This window comes from Cherax quadricarinatus, chromosome 44, assembly GCF_038502225.1.
Source record: "Cherax quadricarinatus isolate ZL_2023a chromosome 44, ASM3850222v1, whole genome shotgun sequence".
NCBI lineage: Eukaryota > Metazoa > Arthropoda > Malacostraca > Decapoda > Parastacidae > Cherax > Cherax quadricarinatus.
This window is the reverse complement of record NC_091335.1, coordinates 15,280,692-15,303,469: the sequence shown is the minus strand read 5'-3', so window position 1 is coordinate 15,303,469 and position 22,778 is coordinate 15,280,692. Positions and strand designations below refer to the sequence as shown.

At 38.5% G+C, this 22,778-nt stretch overlaps 1 protein-coding gene across 1 annotated transcript in view; it reads left to right on the top strand.

The window, feature by feature from the left end:
* LOC138853940 (hemocytin-like) overlaps positions 1-22,778 on the top strand; it is a 58,546-nt gene that overhangs the window by 13,159 nt on the left and 22,609 nt on the right. Inside the window, exons 4-8 of the mRNA XM_070093850.1 lie at positions 3,530-3,686; positions 6,508-6,760; positions 8,517-8,715; positions 9,341-9,419; positions 18,246-18,363. Coding sequence (XP_069949951.1) covers positions 3,530-3,686; positions 6,508-6,760; positions 8,517-8,715; positions 9,341-9,419; positions 18,246-18,363 — 806 coding nt within the window. The remainder of the gene's footprint in view (positions 1-3,529; positions 3,687-6,507; positions 6,761-8,516; positions 8,716-9,340; positions 9,420-18,245; positions 18,364-22,778) is intronic.

The following is a 22,778-nucleotide window of genomic DNA, read 5'->3' as shown; positions in this document are numbered from 1 at the left end:
GTCTACTGGCTTTAGTAACAGTATGTACCAGAGCGCCTCGCTGTACACACCTAAGCAGTAGGTACCTGACCACCGAAGGGTACACGTCTACTGGCTTTAGAAATATTATGTACCTGAGCGCCTCGCTGTACACACCTAAGCAGTAGGTACCTGACCACCGAAGGGTACACGTCTACTGGCTTCAACATTAAGTACCTGAACTCCTCAGGGTACACGTCTATGCAGTAGGTACCTGACCACCGAATCGTACCTATCTACTGGCGTTAGAAGAACCGCTCACCGCAGCTCACTGAGTCTGTTGGCCTCAGTTACTTGACGGCCGCATTCAGTGAGCTTGCAGCATGGTGTTCGGCTAGCGGTGTGTCAACCGCCTTTGGAGAGGATTTACTGGACTACCGGTGATGTCTGTGGACTCACCGTCTACGTTGATCAACTGTGGGCCGGAGTCGTCAGATGCTGTTTAGTGGGACATTACATGAAGAAAAGGTTGGAGTGTTACACTGAACTGGGCCAGGACCGTAGTGTGACACTGAGGGACGTACGATGGAGTGGAACACTGAGATATGCACAGGACCGTAGTGGAACACTGAGATGAAAAGGGTGTCGTGGGACACTGAAGATGGCCTGGTTGTAGTGTACACTGAACAGTGTCGTGTGACTGACTTCGTGTCGTGAGAGGCAGTTGATTGTAATTTATTATTATAAAAATGTTATTTATAATTTATTGTTTTAGCATAGAGATATATATATATAGTGACAGTAGTGTCAAGAGTTGTACCCTGTGTAGGGTTATTAATTATATTTTAGTAAAATGCTGATTATAATTTATTATAGTAACATGTACATATTATTATTATATCATAGTTCAAATACCTCTAGACCAAAGATAGTTGATTTTTATATATTAAAGATTAATTTATTAATGTGTGTATTTATGTATCCCGAACTCTTTATTACAAAAGAAGTAAATCTTAATACCATCGTCTTTTAAAAATTACTTTTTTGTAATATATGGGGGCCTGTCCGGGATGATAATGATTATCTAGAATGATTTCTGGACGATCATATCCGGGATGACGGTTCGGGATACATATTACATTGATCTTTGTGTGTCGGTCCTTTTGTGGTGGGGGTGTTGCGGCCCCTGCCAAACTAGCGGTTAAATAGTTAACCTGCCGGCCGGCAGTACCACTGGGTGCGTCATCAAACCCAATGTGGGGGCTGCTGAGCCGGCCTTAGAGCAGTAAGAGCCTGAGTGCATCACGGTACACACCTAAGCAGTAGGTACCTGACCACCGAAGGGTACACGTCTACTGGCTTTAGTAACAGTATGTACCAGAGCGCCTCGCTGTACATACCTAAGCAGTAGGTACCTGACCACCGAAGGGTACACGTCTACTGGCTTTAGTAACAGTATGTACCAGAGCGCCTCGCTGTACACACCTAAGCAGTAGGTACCTGACCACCGAAGGGTACACGTCTACTGGCTTTAGAAATATTATGTACCTGAGCGCCTCGCTGTACACACCTAAGCAGTAGGTACCTGACCACCGAAGGGTACACGTCTACTGGCTTCAACATTAAGTACCTGAACTCCTCAGGGTACACGTCTATGCAGTAGGTACCTGACCACCGAATCGTACCTATCTACTGGCGTTAGAAGAACCGCTCACCGCAGCTCACTGAGTCTGTTGGCCTCAGTTACTTGACGGCCGCATTCAGTGAGCTTGCAGCATGGTGTTCGGCTAGCGGTGTGTCAACCGCCTTTGGAGAGGATTTACTGGACTACCGGTGATGTCTGTGGACTCACCGTCTACGTTGATCAACTGTGGGCCGGAGTCGTCAGATGCTGTTTAGTGGGACATTACATGAAGAAAAGGTTGGAGTGTTACACTGAACTGGGCCAGGACCGTAGTGTGACACTGAGGGACGTACGATGGAGTGGAACACTGAGATATGCACAGGACCGTAGTGGAACACTGAGATGAAAAGGGTGTCGTGGGACACTGAAGATGGCCTGGTTGTAGTGTACACTGAACAGTGTCGTGTGACTGACTTCGTGTCGTGAGAGGCAGTTGATTGTAATTTATTATTATAAAAATGTTATTTATAATTTATTGTTTTAGCATAGAGATATATATATATAGTGACAGTAGTGTCAAGAGTTGTACCCTGTGTAGGGTTATTAATTATATTTTAGTAAAATGCTGATTATAATTTATTATAGTAACATGTACATATTATTATTATATCATAGTTCAAATACCTCTAGACCAAAGATAGTTGATTTTTATATATTAAAGATTAATTTATTAATGTGTGTATTTATGTATCCCGAACTCTTTATTACAAAAGAAGTAAATCTTAATACCATCGTCTTTTAAAAATTACTTTTTTGTAATAGTCCATGAGACTGGTGATGTGTTGTATCTGGGATTAATACCTCACAGCTTCAAGTCATCATTTCCTGTGAATTGACTTCATCCAGTTAGCTTCCAGAGCAGAAATTGGTGCAAAAGGATGTTTAAAAGTAAAAAAAAAAATTATTCATTGAAAATACATAATCTTTAATGCAGTGTTGTAATACTGTACTAATAATTATTAGGCAAATTTGTTAGAAAGCTGTGCACATGAGAAAACATTTTGTAAGAAAAATAAGTTACATTGCACTGGCTTGAACAGTTCATGAATAACCCACAATTTGGAAAGAATACTTTAGATGATATTTCAGTCCTTCCTTTACTGTTATTGAATTGTGATTGTCTTGATAATGGTAATTCATGCAAAAATAATTGACTTATAAAATCTCCATGAGTAAATGTAAATCACTCCATAAAGTGTATTATTTTTATGAGGGGATGAGTTCCAGTTTACAGTCTGCCATATTAATTGTCTTAACTTCTGTGGTCTTTGATGAATGAGTGAATGTTAAGAGAATTCAGTGGTGGAATGCTTATTGTCTCAGGCTGGTAATTTAGTGATCCAAAATTAAAATGTTCACTGAAAATCAGTACTGTATTATTTAATAATTTAAGGTAGTTAGTGCACTATAGTCAGGACACCAACTTAAAGTGAGTACTGTACTCAGGTGAAAAGATTCAGGCTACTGAAGGAAACATAACTTCTTCTAATGATAGTAACCTAAGACCAGCAACATTGCCCTATTAGGAATCTAATTTATTGAAAAGGCTAAATGTTAGAAACCTGTGTGATATATCTGTAATCAGTTTTGAGAGTTTTTCTATTCTTGTAGCCCAACATGAGTGCAAGCATCCCTGATCAGCCAGGCTATTGCTGTCCACAGCCTGCAGACATGTACGTAAGGGCAGGGCAACCACGTTGTAATATCTCGTAGGCTTGTAGGCCACAGGCAGCTATAACGTGATTGAGCAGGCTTTTAACAGGGAAATCTGGCTTCACAGTAGCTTGCAAGAGTAATACCCTTGAAACTGGCCATAGTTATATCACAGGCAAGCCTGCATGAGGTCCCTAAGTTGATGATTAATGTGTTTTTCTTGGTGCATTTTAGGTTGTGCCAAAGATATTTGCCCTTCAGGCCAAGTCTATAAAAGTTCCACTGACCTAGAATGTGTACCTAAAGCTGACTGTGAAAAGAAGTGCATGGAAATTGAAGGAAAAGTATACTTGGAAGGTGATGTTATATCTCAAGATGATTGCCACACTTGGTAAGTTATAATAAATCCTAATGAAGTGAGTACAACTTGACTTTATGTATAAAATCAGTGTACACTTGGATTCTGAGATATCTGGAATCCCTTAAATTTTATAAAACATGGATCACATTACACAAATAACCCACACATAGAGAGGAGCTTACGACGACGTTTCGGTCTCCTGTGTGCAGGTTATTTGTGTATTGTTCCAGTCATGGTATTTTGCCTTTTTGTTCTTTATGGATCACATTTTTTTAATTCAATCCTGAAATTTGGATTTTTAGAGCAGGTAGATGATGTCAGGGATGTGCACTATGCTTGTGTCAATCATTGTGTCCCAGGCCTGTGAAATTCAGTTATTGTCCTCATCTATAATAGACTTCATCCTTGATGGCATTGGCCCTTGCCAACTCATCAGTTTTATCTTTCATTTGTAGAGTAATGTGTAAGGGAATCCACAGAAGGTGGATTGTGGTAGTTTTTCATCATCTTGTGCTAGGCTGGGTCACCACTTGGGAAAGGCCCGGACCGGGAGAATACCGGCGAATCTTTAATAATAATAATAATCTTGTGCTACCTATGGTTGGTTCCATGGAGTTTTGAGTATTTAGTGATAGCAATGGAGGCACTTATAACTGAGGTTCAAGACTGAATGTATGAGCATGTTTGTGTGAAAGAAATGTAGCAAGTAATTCAGTTGGGAGAGTACTAGGAACTGCCTAGTATGGGCCAGTGGGCCTGTTACAGTGTTCCTCCTTTTTTATTTTTTTGTGTATTCTAAGAACATAAGAACATAAGAATGTAGGAACACTGCAGAAGGCCTACTGGCCCATACGAGGCAGGTCCTTATAATTGAGGTCTTGTTTTGGTTTCGCAATTCCTGTTGCGAATTTGAGGCCTAAGCTGAGGGCTTCAGTTTCTGTGGTTGACAGTGGACGAGATGAAAGATTTTGAATAATTTCAGGTCTTCCTAAACTTTTCCAATTACTATTATCGCAGAGTGTTTGTAGTTTTCTAGTAAGTCTGATCTTCTGTTGAACATTCGCTGTGGTAACTCTGCTGCGAATGATTTCGGCGGTGCGTCTGTTCATGTTGCCCCGGAGTGTTGTGCCTAGTGTTCTGGCTTGGAGAAAAGCTTCCTTTGTAGCATTGTTTAAGTCGTCTGTACACTCTTCAAGGTAGGTCCGAGCTGTAGCAGAGAAAGGTGGTTTGATGTTGGCTGCACTATCTCGGTAGGAGTCATTACTCTATTTATTGATAACACTCAGCTGTACTAGTGAGTTAGCAGAGGGAGGTGTCAGTGTATTAAGTTTATGTGTGAGAGAGAGCAAGAGTGCTTTTTGACTAGTGCATCGCTATAACTTCCAGCTTGGATTGTGATTTAATTAACTTCTTAGGGAAATAGGCAGAAATACTGAATTGGAAAAGGATAATTTTGTGTGGTACAAGTAAGTACTGCTGTTGTCTTTCAAGGTATATACCATATTTTGCAGCTTATTAGATGCATTTTTTTCCATAAAATGTCTCCAAACACCACCCTGCATTCTATAAACTGAAGGTCAGTGACAGGAGCTATAAGTTTAGGGTATGGAGTGGGCTGTAGCTCTCCCAGTTATGTCCAATGCTGAGCCACTGAAACTAAAACAAGTCTTATAAGCCACGAAATGTGGTATGTATACAGCCTCTCCTCACTTAGTGACGTACTTGTTTACCGACGACTCGGACTTACGACAGGCTCTCTGACCAGTATGCATACCTAAATAATGTATATTAGAGCTGATTTCCTCTATTTTGTTTATTACAATATACAATACACTACTGTATAAATATTTAAAAATATACCAGAAATGTTATAAGTGGTGCAAAAGTGACATTAAAACAATATCAAAGATGGTTGACACAAGCCCACTACCATTATAGTATGCTCCTCACTTAGCGACGAATTTGTTTACCAACGTGGTATTAGGAACGGAACTCCATTGTTAAGTGAGGAGAGGCTATATTGTATATAACATACAGTGATAGGTTCCTTCCTTCTGATGTCCATCCCTAGCTTCATTTCCTTCTTTAACACTAGCAGTTGCTTCCTTTCAATTTCATAATCTTGCATTTCTTAGTGCTGAACTCGACTATTCTTTTGAAGCTTATTTGTGCCCTCCTGCAGGGTTTTCAAATCCTCTTCCAATTCTATTATTCTCATAGGTTTTGCATCATCTGCCAAACATCATCACAAAGAAATTTATCTATTCAGGTAGGTCATTCATGTACAGGATAAAAAAAATAGTACTGGACACAGGTACTAATCCTTGACTAACTCAACTTATATTTTCCCTCTATCTCAATGTCTCTTCTGTCATTGTGAACATAACTCATGTTTGTCAGCCACTTTACTGTCTTATATATTAGAGTACTCTTCTAGTTATCCTAATATCATAAGGATACAAGGTAGTGTAAGCCGGTACTACATAAGAAGCATCTAACCCTTAAACTGTCCAAACATAGATCTACATTCACATGCTTTGTGCTCCAAAAGTAGATCTATGTTTTTTTACATTTTTCAAATATAACAAAAACAAAATGTAGATCAAAGTTTTTTTACATGCTTTCAAATGTAAAAGAAAAAAAGAAGATCTACGTTTTTTTTACATACTTTCATATGTTGAAAATATGTTTAAGGGTTAAAAACAAAATATAACATGTGCTGTCATTTATTTATTCTTATTGAAATAATGTATAAACCATTAGGAAATGAAATCATGATCATGATAGGTGTTTTTACCTCTAGCCCAGAACCATCTTCAAAAACAAATAATAAATGTGCGTATTATTTCAGTTCCTGTTCACGTAAAAAGAAAATCTGTCGTGGAACTCCTTGTCCAGAGCCGACCTCTACTACCAGTACTCATACCACTCCCCGAGTTACCATACCAATTAGCCTCTTGACTTCTACACCTTCCACTACTATTACTACTGAAGCTGAAGATGGAGAGTGTAGGGACGGATGGACTGAATGGTTCAGTGAGGACAAGCCTATCATCTTCAGACAGAACTCAGACACTGAGAGAGTGCCTCAGAAATTAAAACAAGTGAGTAAATACTATTTAAATTAAAAATATTTTTAAGGGAGATTTAATTGTATAAGTTTGCAAGGTCATATAATTTGTGAGATCAACCACAGAAATCCTTTTTTGACAGTGATTGTATGTGAATGATGGAGAAAGTTTTTTTTTTTTTTTGTGTCACCCTGCCTCGGTGGGAGACTGCCAGCGTGTTGGCAAAAAAAAAAAAAAAACTAATGATAAAAAAATAAAGATTTTATTTCTTTGCAAAGTTACAATTTTGATTTGTTATGTACAAAGAAAGTCACTATCATGCTAGGGCACTTCAGGCAGACTATTTATTAATATTACCTGTGACTTATGTACTTAGGCATTAATTTTCTGTTTGTAATTATAGTACAGTGTAGGTATTACAATTCAGTAATTTAAATAGTACAGTGGACCCTCGGTTATCAGCCGTAATCCATTCCAGAAGGTCAGCCTAAATCCAAAAAGGTCAAAATCCGAAATAATATTTCCCATAAGAATTAATGTAAATACTATTAATCCGTTCCAGACACCCAAAAATATTAAAAAAAAACACATTTTTTAAAGATTAATTATAGTTTTACATACACAAAACAATGAGAACTAAATAAAATGACTAATGAAATGGATAAATGAACATTTAACATCACTTTTACCTTTGTTAAAGACTCTTGTTGGTGCTAATATCTACTCTATGACTTATTTATCTATCGCAGTTCATCGAATATGACATAATAAACAATATTAATAACAGAAACATGATATATACTCTAGACTGAATAAAATATGTCATTATGTATGTGGCTAGTGGTGGTGTGGTTGTTGTTGGGTTTATCTGGGCCACTGACAACATAAGCTATATAGTGGTGTGGCCACCACCACTAAACACACTACTAGTCACACTGAAACACCACTAGTCACACCACTAGTCACACTGAAACAGTGTATGTAATTTATAAATAAGAAATATTGTAAAAAAAAAAAATAATAGAGAATGTAAAGAAATACAGTGGTTATTGTGGAGAATGTAAAGAAATAAAGTAGTTATTGAGATGCTGGCAGAGGTTTAGGGTGGTGGAAGATACGCAGGGCGGCATATGTTGTCAATAACCCTATATACCTCTAATAACATTGGAAGAGTTTTATGTAATCATTTTTCTATCGCTTAATCTGTTAACTTATTTGCTTCATTGTTAATGCTGCACTTTATCGCTGGCTGGTGCTATAGCCATTATTGATTCCTGCTGCTTTAGTATCGTACATATTGTAGAATCACTGAATCACTGAGGAAGGCACATTCTCCCCTCTCTCTCAGCCCTTTACAAAAGGGCTGGCACTAGGAACTTTCTTTGGGGTCATGGTGGCTTATTTCACAGTTGCACTCAATAAACAACCACAAAAAACAATGGATTATAATGAAATGTTTGGATGAATGCCTGGAGTGTTGCTCAGTCACTGAGAGACACAGCAAGACTGACTCACAAACGCAGTAGAGTGGCAGGCGGATGCATCCAATACGGCTGATTTCTGAGTTGACGGCTGAAATCTGGGATAGAATTTCAGCCAAAAAAGCAGCCAAAATCCAAATTGGCTGATATCCAGGACGGCCGATATCGAGGATCCACTGTATTTGTTTTACTAAGTCTTTTAAAAATAAAAAACTGACCAAACAGTATTGTATAAGAATTACAAGAATGGGCATAACTCCAGCCCTCCCAGTGGAAAGTGTTTTAACATAAACTGAACATTGTTTCAGAGCAAAACAGGCAAAGGTTTCTGTGCACGTAGCCAAATGGTAGATATTCTGTGTAGGAGTGTAGGGACCCACCGTCCCCACACAGAGCAAGAAGATGTAACATGCTCACTGGAAGAGGGGTTGCTGTGCCAGGGTCGGAATGATGCTACGGGAGCTGATACTTGCTGGGACTACGAAGTGGCTTTCTTGTGTGACTGCAGTTAGTGTTTTGAGCTTTTTTAATTATTAGTCATATAAGGGTCATCTTAATTGTAATGAAGTTGCACTTCTGGCATAAAAGCTGTTGAATGGATAACAGTGAATGTTTTTCTCTGGGTCATCCTACCTTCGTGGAAAATGGCTAAAGTGGTAAGAATGGATCTTAAATACTGACAACTTCTGTGTCTTGTGTGTCCATCTTTGCCCTTGCATCACACATCAGTTACCAGTTTCATGCTCTCTGCGTATCAACACTGAAAATTTTCATTTGTTAATGTTTTGTTTATTTGTAATTTTTCTTTTATATTTGAGTACGTAGATGTATTTTTTCAGCCTTTTTTCTCCTTCTTGTGTTAGACAAGAAAAACAGGTGCCCTGGCTTAATGACCTTCATGACTTTCGGTGGGGTGCAGACCGTTTAGGTCAATAAGTCTGCATAATAGATTCTCTGCCATACATGGTGTCTTATTAACATGTTCATCTGAAATTAATGTTGTTGAAAAAATTAAAGCATGTTCCTGGGACTAAGTTGCATTTATTTCCAAAAGTAATCACTTGTTTATGCTTTAAAGTAAACTAAATTGAAAGCTGTCAAAATAGTTACAGAATAATTATATTGTTTGCAGGTCGTTCAACTGTTGAAACTTCATCTGCTACCACCCCAGTAACACCAGTCACACCTCCAGTAGTGGTGATACCTTCCATGTGGGTATTCTATGTAAACAGTATATTTTATTTCTTTGGATGTTGCCAAGTGAATTTTTATTGTTCCTCTTTATATCCTTATTGATATAAGTACAGTAGAACCTCTCCTTAACCCTTTCAGGGTCGACAGTCCCTCTCCTAAACTTGCTCTCAGGGTCGAAAAATATTAAAAAAAAAAAATGAAATGATAGTTTTTTTGTGAGTATTATAGGCAAAAAAAAATTTTTTTTGCGATCAATACTTACGGAGATTTGGAGGTGTGAAGTTGACAGAAATTGAACTGCATATGGCAACATCACCAACTGCCAGTCACCTGGTGATAGTTTATTTTGTTTTTTCTACTTTTTTCTTTTATTTTTTAATATTTTATGTTTTCAAGTAACTTTCATGGCCTCTGAGACCAATATAAAGACTATTTGGTATATATTCACTCATTGTATACTACACAATAAAAACACAAACTTTGCTGTCATTATATTGTTTACAAAACATGTTTACACAAACCAACAATAAAAAATGTTGTTTATTACTATTTTTCTATCATATATATACACATATAGAGTCACTGGACAAGTTCCTATAACTACAAGAGGTTCTGAAAGCTTGTAGTTGTGTGTGGGTAAGCTTGTAAATATGCTGAGTCACCAGTGTGTCTTGTGTCACAATGATGCATCATACCACCACTTACTAACCCTCACTGCCTTCCACAGCACATCCCTTCCTCCCCACAAACCTACCTTCTTTCTTTCCTTCCTTCCTTCCTGTCATCTCTTCCTACCTACCTTCCCTCCTTCCTTCCTTGCTTTCTCTCATCTCTTCCTACCTACCTACCTACCTACCTACCTTCCTTCCTTCCTTCCTTCCTTCCTTCCTTCCTTCCTTCCTTCCTTCCTTCCTTCCTTCCTTCCTTCCTTCCTTCCTTCCTTCCTTCCTTTTTTTCTTCATTCAAGTAATTTTATGGCCTCTGAGACCAATATAAGGTATATTGAATGTATATTCACTGAATATATCATTGCTTAGTTAATCTTAAGTTAATTTTAAGCCTGCACACAATGCTCTGCATATAAGAGGCTTTTGGCATGTACACTCAACCACTGTATTTCTTTTGTACAACTATGTATCATGTCCAAATAATAATAAATAAAATAAATAAATTTGTATGCTACACAATGCCAAGTAACACCAGCAGGCATGCGTGAGCGTGTTTGATAGGAGTGAATGGAGACAAATGGTTTTTAATACTTGACGTGCTGTTGGAGTGTGAGCAAAGTAACATTTATGAAGGGGTTCAGGGAAACCGGCAGGCCGGACTTGAGTCCTGGAGATGGGAAGTACAGTGCCTGCACTCTGAAGGAGGGGTGTTAATGTTGCAGTTTAAAAACTGTAGTGTAAAGCACCCTTCTGGCAAGACAGTGATGGAGTGAATGATGGTGAAAGTTTTTCTTTTTCGGGCCACCCTGCTTTGGTGGGAATAGGCCAGTGTGATAATAAAAAAAAAAAATCATTATATTGTTTACAAAACATGTTTACACAAACCAACAATAAAAAAATGTTGTTTATTACTATTTTTCTATCACATATATACACATATAAAGTCACTGGACACTTCCCAGAACTGCTACAGCTTCTGTAAAGCTCGTAGTTGTTGTGTGGGGGTGGACTTGTAAATATGCTGAGTCACCGGTGTAATTAGTGTCACAATAACAAATTCAATTCAATTCAATTCAATTCAATTCAAACTTTATTCTCTATTAGTATTACAATGCTGAGTTTACAGAATTTGGTTATTGTGTGGTTTACATGTAGTAAAATAATAATTACAGAGTGTACCACTAGAACGCCTAGCATGGCTAGGCATTTCGGGCAGACTTATATTAAATCTTAGGTTTAAAATGTTACAGAATTATGAGATAAGTTGGTATTATGGCTAAGTGACTAAATACTAGTTGTGAGTTTAGCAATGTGAATGCTTTTGTTTTGGCACTATACATAGTTTCAGTATTGGAGTATCACAGGCCAACTTTTGACTAGTTAAGATTCATTATTTTGAGATTGAGATTGATATTTCTGTTTATGGTCAAATGGGTGAGTGAGTGTAAGTCTGAACCACCAGGTGGTATTTGTATTATTAGTTGACAGGGTGTATTAGGGAGATAAGATGTTTTCTGATGGTAGTTTTGATGGTGATGAATGTGTCTGCAGTTTTGGAATTTTCAGGTAGGGTGTTCCAGATTTTAGGGCCTTTGACATACATTGAATTTTTGTAAAGGTTTAGTCGGACACGGGGAATGTCATAGAGATGTTTGTGTCTGGTGTTGTGCCTGTGGGTTCTGTCACAACTCTCAAGAAAGTGTTTTAGGTCAAGGTTAATATTGGAATTTAAGGTCCTGTAGATGTAGATTGCACAGTAGTAAGTGTGGATATACTGAACAGGGAGTAAGTTTAGATCTATGAAGAGTGGGGGGGTGTGTTGCCAGGGATGGGATTTAGTGATTATTCTTACTGCGGCTTTTTGTTGGGTTATTATTGGCTTTAGGTGTGTTGCTGCAGTTGAACCCCAAGCACAGATAGCATAGGTGAGGTATGGATATATAAATGAGTGGTATAGTGTGGAAGGGCAGTTTGCGGCACGTAATATCGTATCTTGGAGAGGATCCCAACCGTTTTGGATACTTTTTTGGTTATGTGTTGGATATGGGTGCTGAAGTTCAGGTTGTTGTCGAGGTATAGGCCTAGGAATTTGCCCTCATTATGCCTGGTAATTAGAGTGTTGTCGATCTTAATGTTAATTTGCGCATCTGCTCTGCTACCAAACATAATGTAGTAGGTTTTGTCAACGTTAAGCGTAAGTTTATTGGCTGTCATCCAAGTCGATAACACCATCACTCACCATGCTCTCTGCCTGTCAACTTCCTCCCCCCACCCCACCAACCCACATGGAAATAAGTCAGTCTGAATATTTTGGGTTATCTTAGGTTGATGGTCTCCTTACTTCCTTCCCTCCTTCCTTCCTTCCTTCCTTCCTTCCCTCCTTCCTTCCTTCCTTCCTTCCCTCCTTCCTTCCCTCCTTCCTTCTCTCTTTCCTTCTCTCCTTCCTTCTCTCCTTCCTTCCTCTCATCTCTTCCTTCCTTCCTTCCTTCCTCTCATCAATCATTCAATCAATCAAGTTTATTCTCTATAAGGATTACAATCCGGGGTTTACAGATTTTGAATATTGTGTGGTTTACATGTTTTGAAATACTAATTACAGAGGGGGCCACTAGGACACCTAGCATGGCTAGGCATTTCGGGCAGACTTAGATTAATTCTAAACTTTAAATTATTGCAGATTATGGTATTAAGGCTAAGTGACTACATTATAGTTTGTAAGTTTAGTAATGGGAATGCTTTTGTTTTGGCACAATACATAGTGTCTATATTGGAGTATCATAGGCAAACTTATGACTAGTTAGGATTCATTATTTTAAGATTAAGATTTGTATTTCTGTGTTTATAGTCAATGGGTGAGTGAGTGTAATTGTGAACTACCAGGTGGTTTACATGTAGTTAGTTGACGGGGTGTATCTGGGAGATAAGATGTTTTCTAACTGTAGTTTTGAAAGTGATGAATGTGTCTGCAGTTCTAGAGTTTTCAGGTAGGGTGTTCCAGATTTTAGGCCCTTTGACACACATTGAATTTTTGTAATGGTTTAGTCAGACATGGGGAATGTCATAGAGATGTTTGTGTCTTGTGTTATGCCTGTGGGTCCTGTCACAACTATCAAGAAAGCATTTTAGGTCAAGGTTAATATTGGAATTTAAGGTCCTGTAGATGTAGACTGCACAGTAGTGTGGATGTTCTGAACAGGGAGTAAGTTTAGATCTATGAAGACTGGGGGGGGGGGTGTTGCCAGGGATGGGATTTAGTGATTATTCTTACTGCGGCTTTTTGTTGGGTTATTATTGGCTTTAGATGTGTTGCTGCAGTTGATCCCCAAGCACAAATAGCATAGGTGAGGTATGGATAAATGAGTGAATGGTATAGTGTGAGAAGGGCAGTTTGCGGCACATAATATCGTATCCTGGAGAGGATCCCCACCGTTTTGGATACTTTTTTTGTTATGTGTTGGATATGGGTGCTGAAATTTAGGTTGTTGTTGAGGTATAGACCTAGGAATTTGCCCTCATTATGTCTGGCAATTAGAGGTGTTGACGATCTTAATGTTAAGTTGCGCAACACCTGCTCTGCTACCAAACACAATGTAGTAGGTTTTGTCAGTGTTAAGTGTAAGTTTATTGGCTGTCATCCAAGTTAGAATTTTGAGCAGCTCCTCGTTGAAAATGGTGTTGAGGGTGGCAAGATTAGGGTGGGAGATGGCGTAAGTCGTGTCGTCAGCAAAGAGAATGGGTTTCAGGTGTTGGGATACGTTTGGAAGATCATAAATATAAATGAGGAAGAGCAGGGTACCAAGGACACTTCCCTGCGGAACTCCAGTATCAAGTGGCCGTGTTGATGAGGCTGTGTCTTTAATGGTGACATACTGATACCTGTTAGTAAGGTAGGATTTGAAATATGCAAGCGCATGGCCTCTTATACCATAATGGTCAAGTTTGTGGAGTAGAATGCCGTGGTCTACTGTGTCAAACACTTTTCTTAGGTCAATAAAAATTTCTAGCAGATATTCCTTATTTTCCAATGCTGTGTAAAGCAGGTCTAGCATTTTTACAATTGCATCATTAGTGCTTTTATTTTTCCTGAATCCAAATTGGCAGGGGTTGAGTATGTTTTGTGACATTATAAATGAATATAGTCTCTTGTGTACGAGTTTCTCGAAGATTTTGGATAGCAATGGTAAGTTTGATATTGGCCTATACTAGTTGTTTACATCTGTAGGGTCACCACCTTTATGTATTGGTGTAACCCTTGCTGTCTTGAATAGCGTCGGAAAAGTGCTAGTTTCTAGTGACTTGTTAAAAAGTAATGTAATAGCATGCGAAAGGACATGGGCCGCTCGCTTGTATAATAATGGTGGGACATGAGACAGATTCCCTGAGTTATTTTTGAGTGACTTTATAATCGCGGTGACTTCCATGGGCTCAGTTGGTACAAGATAGAGGGAATTTCGAAAATTCCCATCTAGGTAGTCCCCGGCACAGGCGTTGGTACGTGGGATTTTACTGCCGAGATCAGATCCTATGATCCTTCGTCTCTTTCTTCCTACCTTCCTTTCTTCCTTCCTTCAGGTTTCCTGGGCATTGCTTTCGGTCACAAACTCCTCAAAACCGTGAAATTCATCTTCACTGACACTTCCATCTGTGTTTGAACTGTCACTTGGGAACAAAAGATCCCCAATTAGCCGAGGAGTGAGGAGTTTCTTAGCACTAGACATGGTGAACAAGGTGTAATAAAATGGCTTTCCCACAATGCACCACTGGATCCCCGATTTTTTTTGTACCGCGCACACTGACCATGGAGACCCATTCTCTCACTTCTATGCATACCAACTGTTTCCCGCTTAGTTTGAGGCCGGTAGAATTTACACGTACTAGTATGGCACCAGTCCTGGCATGTAAGCCATACTAGTATGGCACCAACCCTGAAAGGGTTAATGGACTAAGAGGGGGAAAGAGGTGTATGACATTGCTGACCATTGAAATAATTTTTTTTATGATTGTCCATTTGTTTTCTGAACTATTGTAACCTGTAATACAGTGCTGTACTGTATAGTAATTTGTCATTTTTTTTCTTTTATTAACACATCAGCTGATTCTCACCAAGGCAGGGTGGCCCAAAAAAGAAAAATTGTCATCGTCATTCGCTCTATCACTGTCTTGCTAGAGGGGTGCTTTACATTACAGTTTATAAAACTGCAACATTAACACCCTTCCTTATGTAATTTAATATACTGTGATAAATAAACAAATAAATAAATTTTATTTCTATGAAGTGGAGTATAATATATTATGCAATTAAGGTGATTGACATACAGTAGGACTCCCGTATCCACAGGGAGTACTTTCCAATGACCTGCCGTGGATATCGAAACTGTAGATAGTAGCAAACCCTCTATATAAGTCTTATACATACCTATTATAAAGTTTAATTGATAAATTATGCACAATAAGTGGAGAATTAATACTTTTTCAGTGATAGGAAGCACCGGTAGCCCGGTGGCCTGGTGACTAAAGCTCCCGCTTCACACACGGAGGGCCCGGGTTCGATTCCCGGCGGGTGGAAACATTTCGACACGTTTCCTTACACCTGTTGTCCTGTTCACCTAGCAGCAAATAGGTACCTGGGTGTTAGTCTACTGGTGTGGGTTGCATCCTGGGGGACAAGATTAAGGACCCCAATGGAAATAAGTTAGACAGTCCTCGATGACGCACTGACTTTCTTGGGTTATCCTGGGTGGCTAACCCTCCGGGGTTAAAAATCCGAACGAAATCTTATCTTATTATGCAAAATTATGAGGTATATTTGGGCCACAGTAAACTGTAGATACCGAATCAGTGGATATGGGGATTTTACTGTATGTAACTACTTTATAGAAGGCCCCCCTTGTTATGTAACAAACTCAGCATAACATTTCAGAAAGCATGAGTGAATTGATGCTTGGGTAGTGGGTGTTAAAGGTGAGAGGTGGGTGGTTATGAGTGTGAATATGGGTGGGTGCATGAGAGAGGGTGAGTTTGAGGGATTGGTATGAGATGGGTGCGAGGATGAGTAGGTGGGTGCATGAGAGAGGGTGGGCTTTAGAGGGTGTATGTTTGTGTGACTCTGGGTGGTATGTGAGAGGGTGGGTGGATACATGGGTATGAGGATGGGTTGGTAGGTGGATAAATGTGAGAGGGTATGTGGATATGAGGGTGGATGGTTAGAAGAGTGAATAAGAGAGGGTGGGTGAATGGGTAAGTGACTGTGGGGGGGAGATGGGGAGGTGTGGGCAGGTGTGAGTGTGTGAAGGTAATGGAGACAGATGAATGAACTGGAACATCTCTCCTCGGCTCCCACACCTGCCCACCCACTAACCCACTCACCTGCCCACCTCCCTGCCTTACTAACAACACCCCTCCACCCATCCTCCCCTGCCACTTAATAACTAATGTAGTGTAAATAATAAATCTACAGTACAAATCATTGACAATATATATAAAAAAGTTTTGAGCTCTATACATGGAAAGAGGGAAGAAGTGAAGGATGGAGAGGCCTCACTCCTCAGCTTTCAGTCAACACTTCCTCTTCCCTTCCTTTCCTCCTGTCTCACCAAGGGCTGGCTCCATCATTGACTCATGGCTATCCAGCCACCAACCCACCCTCCTGTCCTCCTCCAGCCTGTCAGTCACTAACAGCTAACACAACGTAAATAATAATTCTTTAGTGCTTTATCAGTTTTTACCAAATTACTGTAAGCATTTTACACATACAAGGTACATACACAAAGTATGGATGCATTTGTTAAAAAATTAACTGAGATATAAAATATTTATTAGTCATCATTAATAAAAACCATGCTAATAGACAAAATCTGGAATTACAGACCTATTCTATTTTGTCTTGGTACTTTTGTTTGTCTGGGAAATTTTTTTTGTTTGTAATTGCCAAAAACCATTAATAAGAGGTTTTACTGTACACGTTTCTTAGTAGTGCTTCGTATAACCTGCCATGTATTGAGAGTGAAATTTTTATTTCCAAAAAAGCTGAAGTGATTAAAAAAAATAAGTGGCACGAATTATAAGCCTAATGTCTACACATTCCCTACTCTTCCTAAAGCCTCCTTGTTCATTTGCAATCCTACTCTCCATCTTGCCCTTAATTCTTTCAATATTAACTCTACCATGACACTTTACATGGTATACTCAACAGACTTATTTCCCTATAATTTTTATACTGTTTTGGCCCCCTTTCCTTTTTTTACAAAAGAACTATGTACACTCTCTCCCAATCCCTAGGCACCTTTTCCTGTTTTATCTATTTATTGAACAAAAATATCAACCACTCTAAAACTATATCCCCACCTGCTTTTAACATTTCTGTCTTGATTCCATCAATCCCAGTTGCTTTACCCCCTTTCATTTTACCCACTGCCTCATACACCTCCACCACTCTCATATATGTCTGTTATATTTTTTTCTTGTTAGTATTATTCCCAATTTAAGTCTGCCCAAAATTCTATGTATAACAATGGGCTTTTCTTTTTTAAGAAATATACACTGTTAACCTGCTCTTGTAACTCTAATATATCTTCTTGGGAAGTAAATCTAGCACATTTATGGAATATATTGGATGACAGAGAAAGTGAGAGAGGTGAATTATAGTTTGAAGATGTTTAAGAGAATTACTTGCTTTGAACATCTGGAGAATAACCAGTAATAGGTTATTAAAGATGATATGCAAGAGAATATTACAGTGGTTAGGGTGTTTGGTAGCTAGCCTATTTCACAGGAAAGGAAAGTGAAGGTTTCTTAAGGGATAGGTCAATAGCATAATGGGTATAGTACTGTATGCCAGATCATAGATAAGACACTCTGCTGGCTTGTCTGTCATAACCAGTCTGATGAAGAAGAGTTTTGTGAGGAATGATTTATAATACATTGAGATAATTAGATAGAAAATATCTGAAAATATGCACAGATCAACAATAAAAGTTGCAGTGTAATAATAGCTGAAGAAAAAGAATGATCAGGGAGATGTGACATTTTGCTATAATTTACCTCCTGCTATGTAATTACAAATAATAATATGTGTGTTCATTTATACATCTATGATAAATCTGAGGAAAAGTTGAATTGGGTATGGAAGTATCTAAGACCAACTATTTGGTAAACTAAAATGGTCAACTTTCCCAGTCCACCAGAGGTTCAGCCCAAACCAATGACTTGTGATGAAGAAGGATGGAGTGAGTGGTACAACGTACACGTCCCTGATCGAGATGGTGAATTTGAGTCTTTGTCAGAGATTCGTAAGGTACGTTTACAGGGAAAGTTAGGAAGTACATTTTACAAACACTTTTCATTTAATTGCATTAAATATAGAGGCAAATTTGAAAAGGCATTCATGATTAATAGCACTCATTTTATAGCTCAGATTGGGGCATGTGTATTCCGTCCTCTCTTCCTAATATCAGTGTACTTTTGTACACAATTGAAGGAAGTAGGGAAAAACAATTTTGGCATTTTGAGCACTTTTTTTTGATGTTCTCAAATTTAGATGACTTTTTCTTAATGTTAGTGTTTGTTTGTTAAGGTAAGGTTAATATAAATTAAACATTTTTGAAAGATACCCAAAAAAAAAAAAAAAAAATAGGAAACTAGGGAGTATGTTTTTGTAGTAACAGTTACTGGATAAACATTAAGAGAATGTATGATGAGAGTGAAACCTGGAGAAGCAACACTGTCTTCACTGGTAAATATTGACTATTGCAGCTTGAATATACAGTGGACCCCCGGTTAACGATTTTAATCCGTGCAAGAGGGGTAATTGTTATGCGAAATAATCGTTATGTGAATGAATTTTCCCCATAAGAAATAATGGAAATAAAATTAATCCGTGCAAGACACCCAAAAGTATGAAAAAAAAAAATTTTACTACATGAAATATACATTTTCCCACACACAAAGAGAAGGATACATGCACAATAGTAGAGTAGTACATGCACAGTATATATTGTGCATGTACTAGTCTACTAAATGAAGAATAAATGACACTTACCTTTATTGAAGATGCAGCAATGACTGATGAGACACTGTGTCCTGGGAGTGCCTTTTCCTCCTGAGTACTGTAGGTCCTGTTTGGCATTTTCTTCCAGAACAGGCCTTATCACACTGTGTATGCCACTACGATTCTTAAATCTCTCAAACCAACCTTTGCTGGCTTTAAATTCACCAATATGAGCACTAGTTCCAGGCATTTTTTCCTGTTCACCTGGGTGTTAGTCGACTTGTGTGGGTTGCATCCTGGGAGACAAGATTAAGGACCCCAATGGAAATAAGTTAGACAGTCTTCGATGACACTGACTTTTTTGGGTTATCCTGGGTGGCAAATCCTCTGGGGTTAATTGTTTCTTGGTATTCTCAATAAGCCACACCAACAACGGTGCTACAGCAGCAGCAGCAGCTGACAGTGCAGCAGCAGCAGCAGCTGACAGTGCAGCAGCAGCAGCAGCTGTACCACCAATAGTAGCGATGGTTGATTGGGGTTTATTATACAACCTGGCCAGCTCGGAGACATGCACTCCACTTTCATACTTATCAATGATCTTTTTCTTCATCTCTATTGTAATTCTCACCCTTATTGCTGTAGGGTTGGCACTAGAAGCTTTCTTGGGGCCCATGGTCACTTATTTTCCAGAAAAAGCACCGAAAACACTGTAATAATACGAAATATTCCGATTGTATGCTTGGATGTTACCGCGGAGGCTGGCTGGTAAACAATGCCACCGGCGGAACATGTGAGCGTGGCTCAGGCCGCACATTGGACGCGTCTCGGACGAAAATCGGTAAGCGGGTTTTTAAGCGGTATGTGAGGCAAAATTTTTGCGATTAAAGTAAGCGGTATGCGAAATAATCGCTATGTGATGCCATCGTTATGCGGGGGTCCACTGTATACAGTACAGCACAGCAGGAATTTGCTAGTCTGCAAAATAGGCTGTTGTGCAAGAATGGTATATAATACCGACAAGATGAAATTAAGACACAGGTGCAACCCAGATGTTGCACCTATGTCTTAATTTCAAAATAGGCTGTTATTAGTCAACAAGCTTTGCTTTCTGGGTGTCTTATTCATTTTTTTAGTGGCTTCTTCCAGAGTTTTTACAATGCTACTAGTTATTAAGACAGGCCTGTAGCTTAAAAAGTACAGTGGAACCTTGGTTTACAAGTGCCCCACCATACGAGTTTTTCTGGATACAAGCAGTCGCTCAGTTGATTTTTTGTTTCTGGATACGAGCAAAGATTCAGAATGCGAGCTACCCCCTCAAACAACTTTTATTTAGACCTCCAGATCTTACAAAAGTAAAAATGAATATATAATTGTAGTTCATTGTTGTGATGTATTATGTTGTTTTTTCTGCTTAAGACTATAACTGCAACAGAAATAATAGTATTTCTTACCTTAAGTTGTGGGTGCTGGTGTTTGTCAATGACTGTATAGAGAGTGGAGAGTTATGCTGTGGCCCTACTGGGCTGAGGTGGATGGTAGAGGTTCTGGTACTGAAGTCGATGGTTGTACTGGAGTGTGCTTAAATTCTGTAATGGATTTCTGTTCTATTTTACCCTGCAGTACATTATACAACTGATGGTAAGGCATCAGTGGCTCTAGACACCGTTTCAGGGTCCTCTTCAGTGAAAAAGTCTAACTTTAAGTCATTCAGTAAGTCAGTCAAGTCAGTAAGTCAGTCAGTCAAGTCAGTCAGTCAAGTCACTAAATCATTCAATCAAGTCAGTCAGTCAAGTCAGTACATCAGTCAGTCAAGTCAGTAAGTCAGTCAGTGAAGTCAGTCAGTGAAGTCTGTAAGTCAGTCAGTTAAGTCAGTCAGTCAAGTCAGTAAGTTATTCAGTCAAGTCAGTCAGTGATTCAGTCAAGTCAGTAAGTCATTCAGCAACACTGGTATGCCTACTGGGTGTCATGATTGCTTGGTAGATACAAGATATGGTAATTAAAAGATCAAAACACATTTCACAAACACAGCTGGCCTGTAGGAGAGAAGTGGAACTAAACATGTAAGCTGGGATGGTGATATCGGGGGATGGCAGGGGATGGCGGGAGGTCTTCCCTGCTGACCCGCAACGAGGCGGCCACTTGAGGTAGGGAATGGCTGCCACCACTTGCCACATAATGACATATTTAATTTGTTGTTCATTACCTGTGAATATAAAAGAAACACTGTCTGTTTATAAATTCAAGTCTCTTCTCAAAAATCACTTACTCACCCACAACTAAATAAATACTGAATAATTGTATCTCATAAATTTTATCTCGTAAATGTTTCTCATTATTGTATCTCATAAATGTCTAACCTGTGACCCAATCAAACTTTATTTTTTAATTACATTACCTAACAGAATACTCCAATCTACCGAATGCTCAGCAACACAGTAAATAACCATATGACCTGTCTTTGTAATACTCATTTGTGCTAAATTGTTGTCTGTTTACAATAATGTATTTACCACTGAATATATCATTGCTTAGTTAATCTTAAGTTAATTTTAAGCCTGCCCATTATGCTCTGCATACAAGGGGCTTTGGCATGTTGCACTGTAATAACTTTGTACTTCACTGTATCATGCTCAAATTAATAAATAAATAAATAAATTCTAGAGTATATATCAGGTTTCTATGTTATTTATATTGTTTATTATGTCATAATAGATGAATTGTGATAGATAAATAACCCATAGAGTTGATATTAGCATCATATCCTTGCTTCCTGAGAGCAGGAATTCCTGTGGAACAGATTAATGGCATTTCTGTTAATATAAATGAGGAAAAGTGACTCAGCATACAAGCAGATCGAGATACGAGCAAGGTCACAGAATGGATTAAATTCGTAAGCTGAGGTGCCACTGTACGGATTTCCAATTCACTTCTTGAATATCAACACAGTGTCTACTGGTTTATATTCATGTAATAAAATCCAAAAAAATTTCCAGAGTAGATTGTATAGTCCTGCACACGAGGTTGCACATGGACCCACATTTTGCTTTGTGAATTTTTCCAGGTGAATTTAGAATTATAACAATTTTCATTTCAATAGCTTTTGCAGGTGATTACCTATTTATGTAGCAACAAGAGCAGAGCTAGGTTCACGGTGTTCTACCCTCAATATTTAGTCTGCCTTAAAGTTTGTTTTGAAGTTTCCAGTGGTTGTAAATCTTAATGCCATGTATTGTAAATTGTTCCAGCTTTCTAAAACTCTCTTTGCAAAGAAATGTTTTTTGACTTAAATTTGTTTGTGAAGAAATATTTTTTTTTGACAAATAAGTTTATTACTCACTGGCTGAATAATTTCTTATATGTTCTGCACTGCAGTTAAGAGATATTAAAGTTATTGCTCTTAAAGTATACATGATGTTAGACTTCCTAAAGAAGTGATTGGGGTTTACATAGTCAAGATTATTCAGTTTCTTGTATGTTGCTATGAGCTGGTTCTGTTTTGGCATGTTTGAAGGGATGTCAGTCCTCTTACTCACTACCAACTGGTAAGTTGGATGACAAATTTCTGGAATGATATCTGGTGCTCTTCATTGATTATCTCTTGATTTTCTATGTTAGCTTTTGTTTTCATTGCTTATTATATTCCTTGGTTGAATATTTACTTTAATGGGAAAATATAGTTTTAATATATTGTAGCTCTAAGTGGGATCCACACTGTTTTCTTG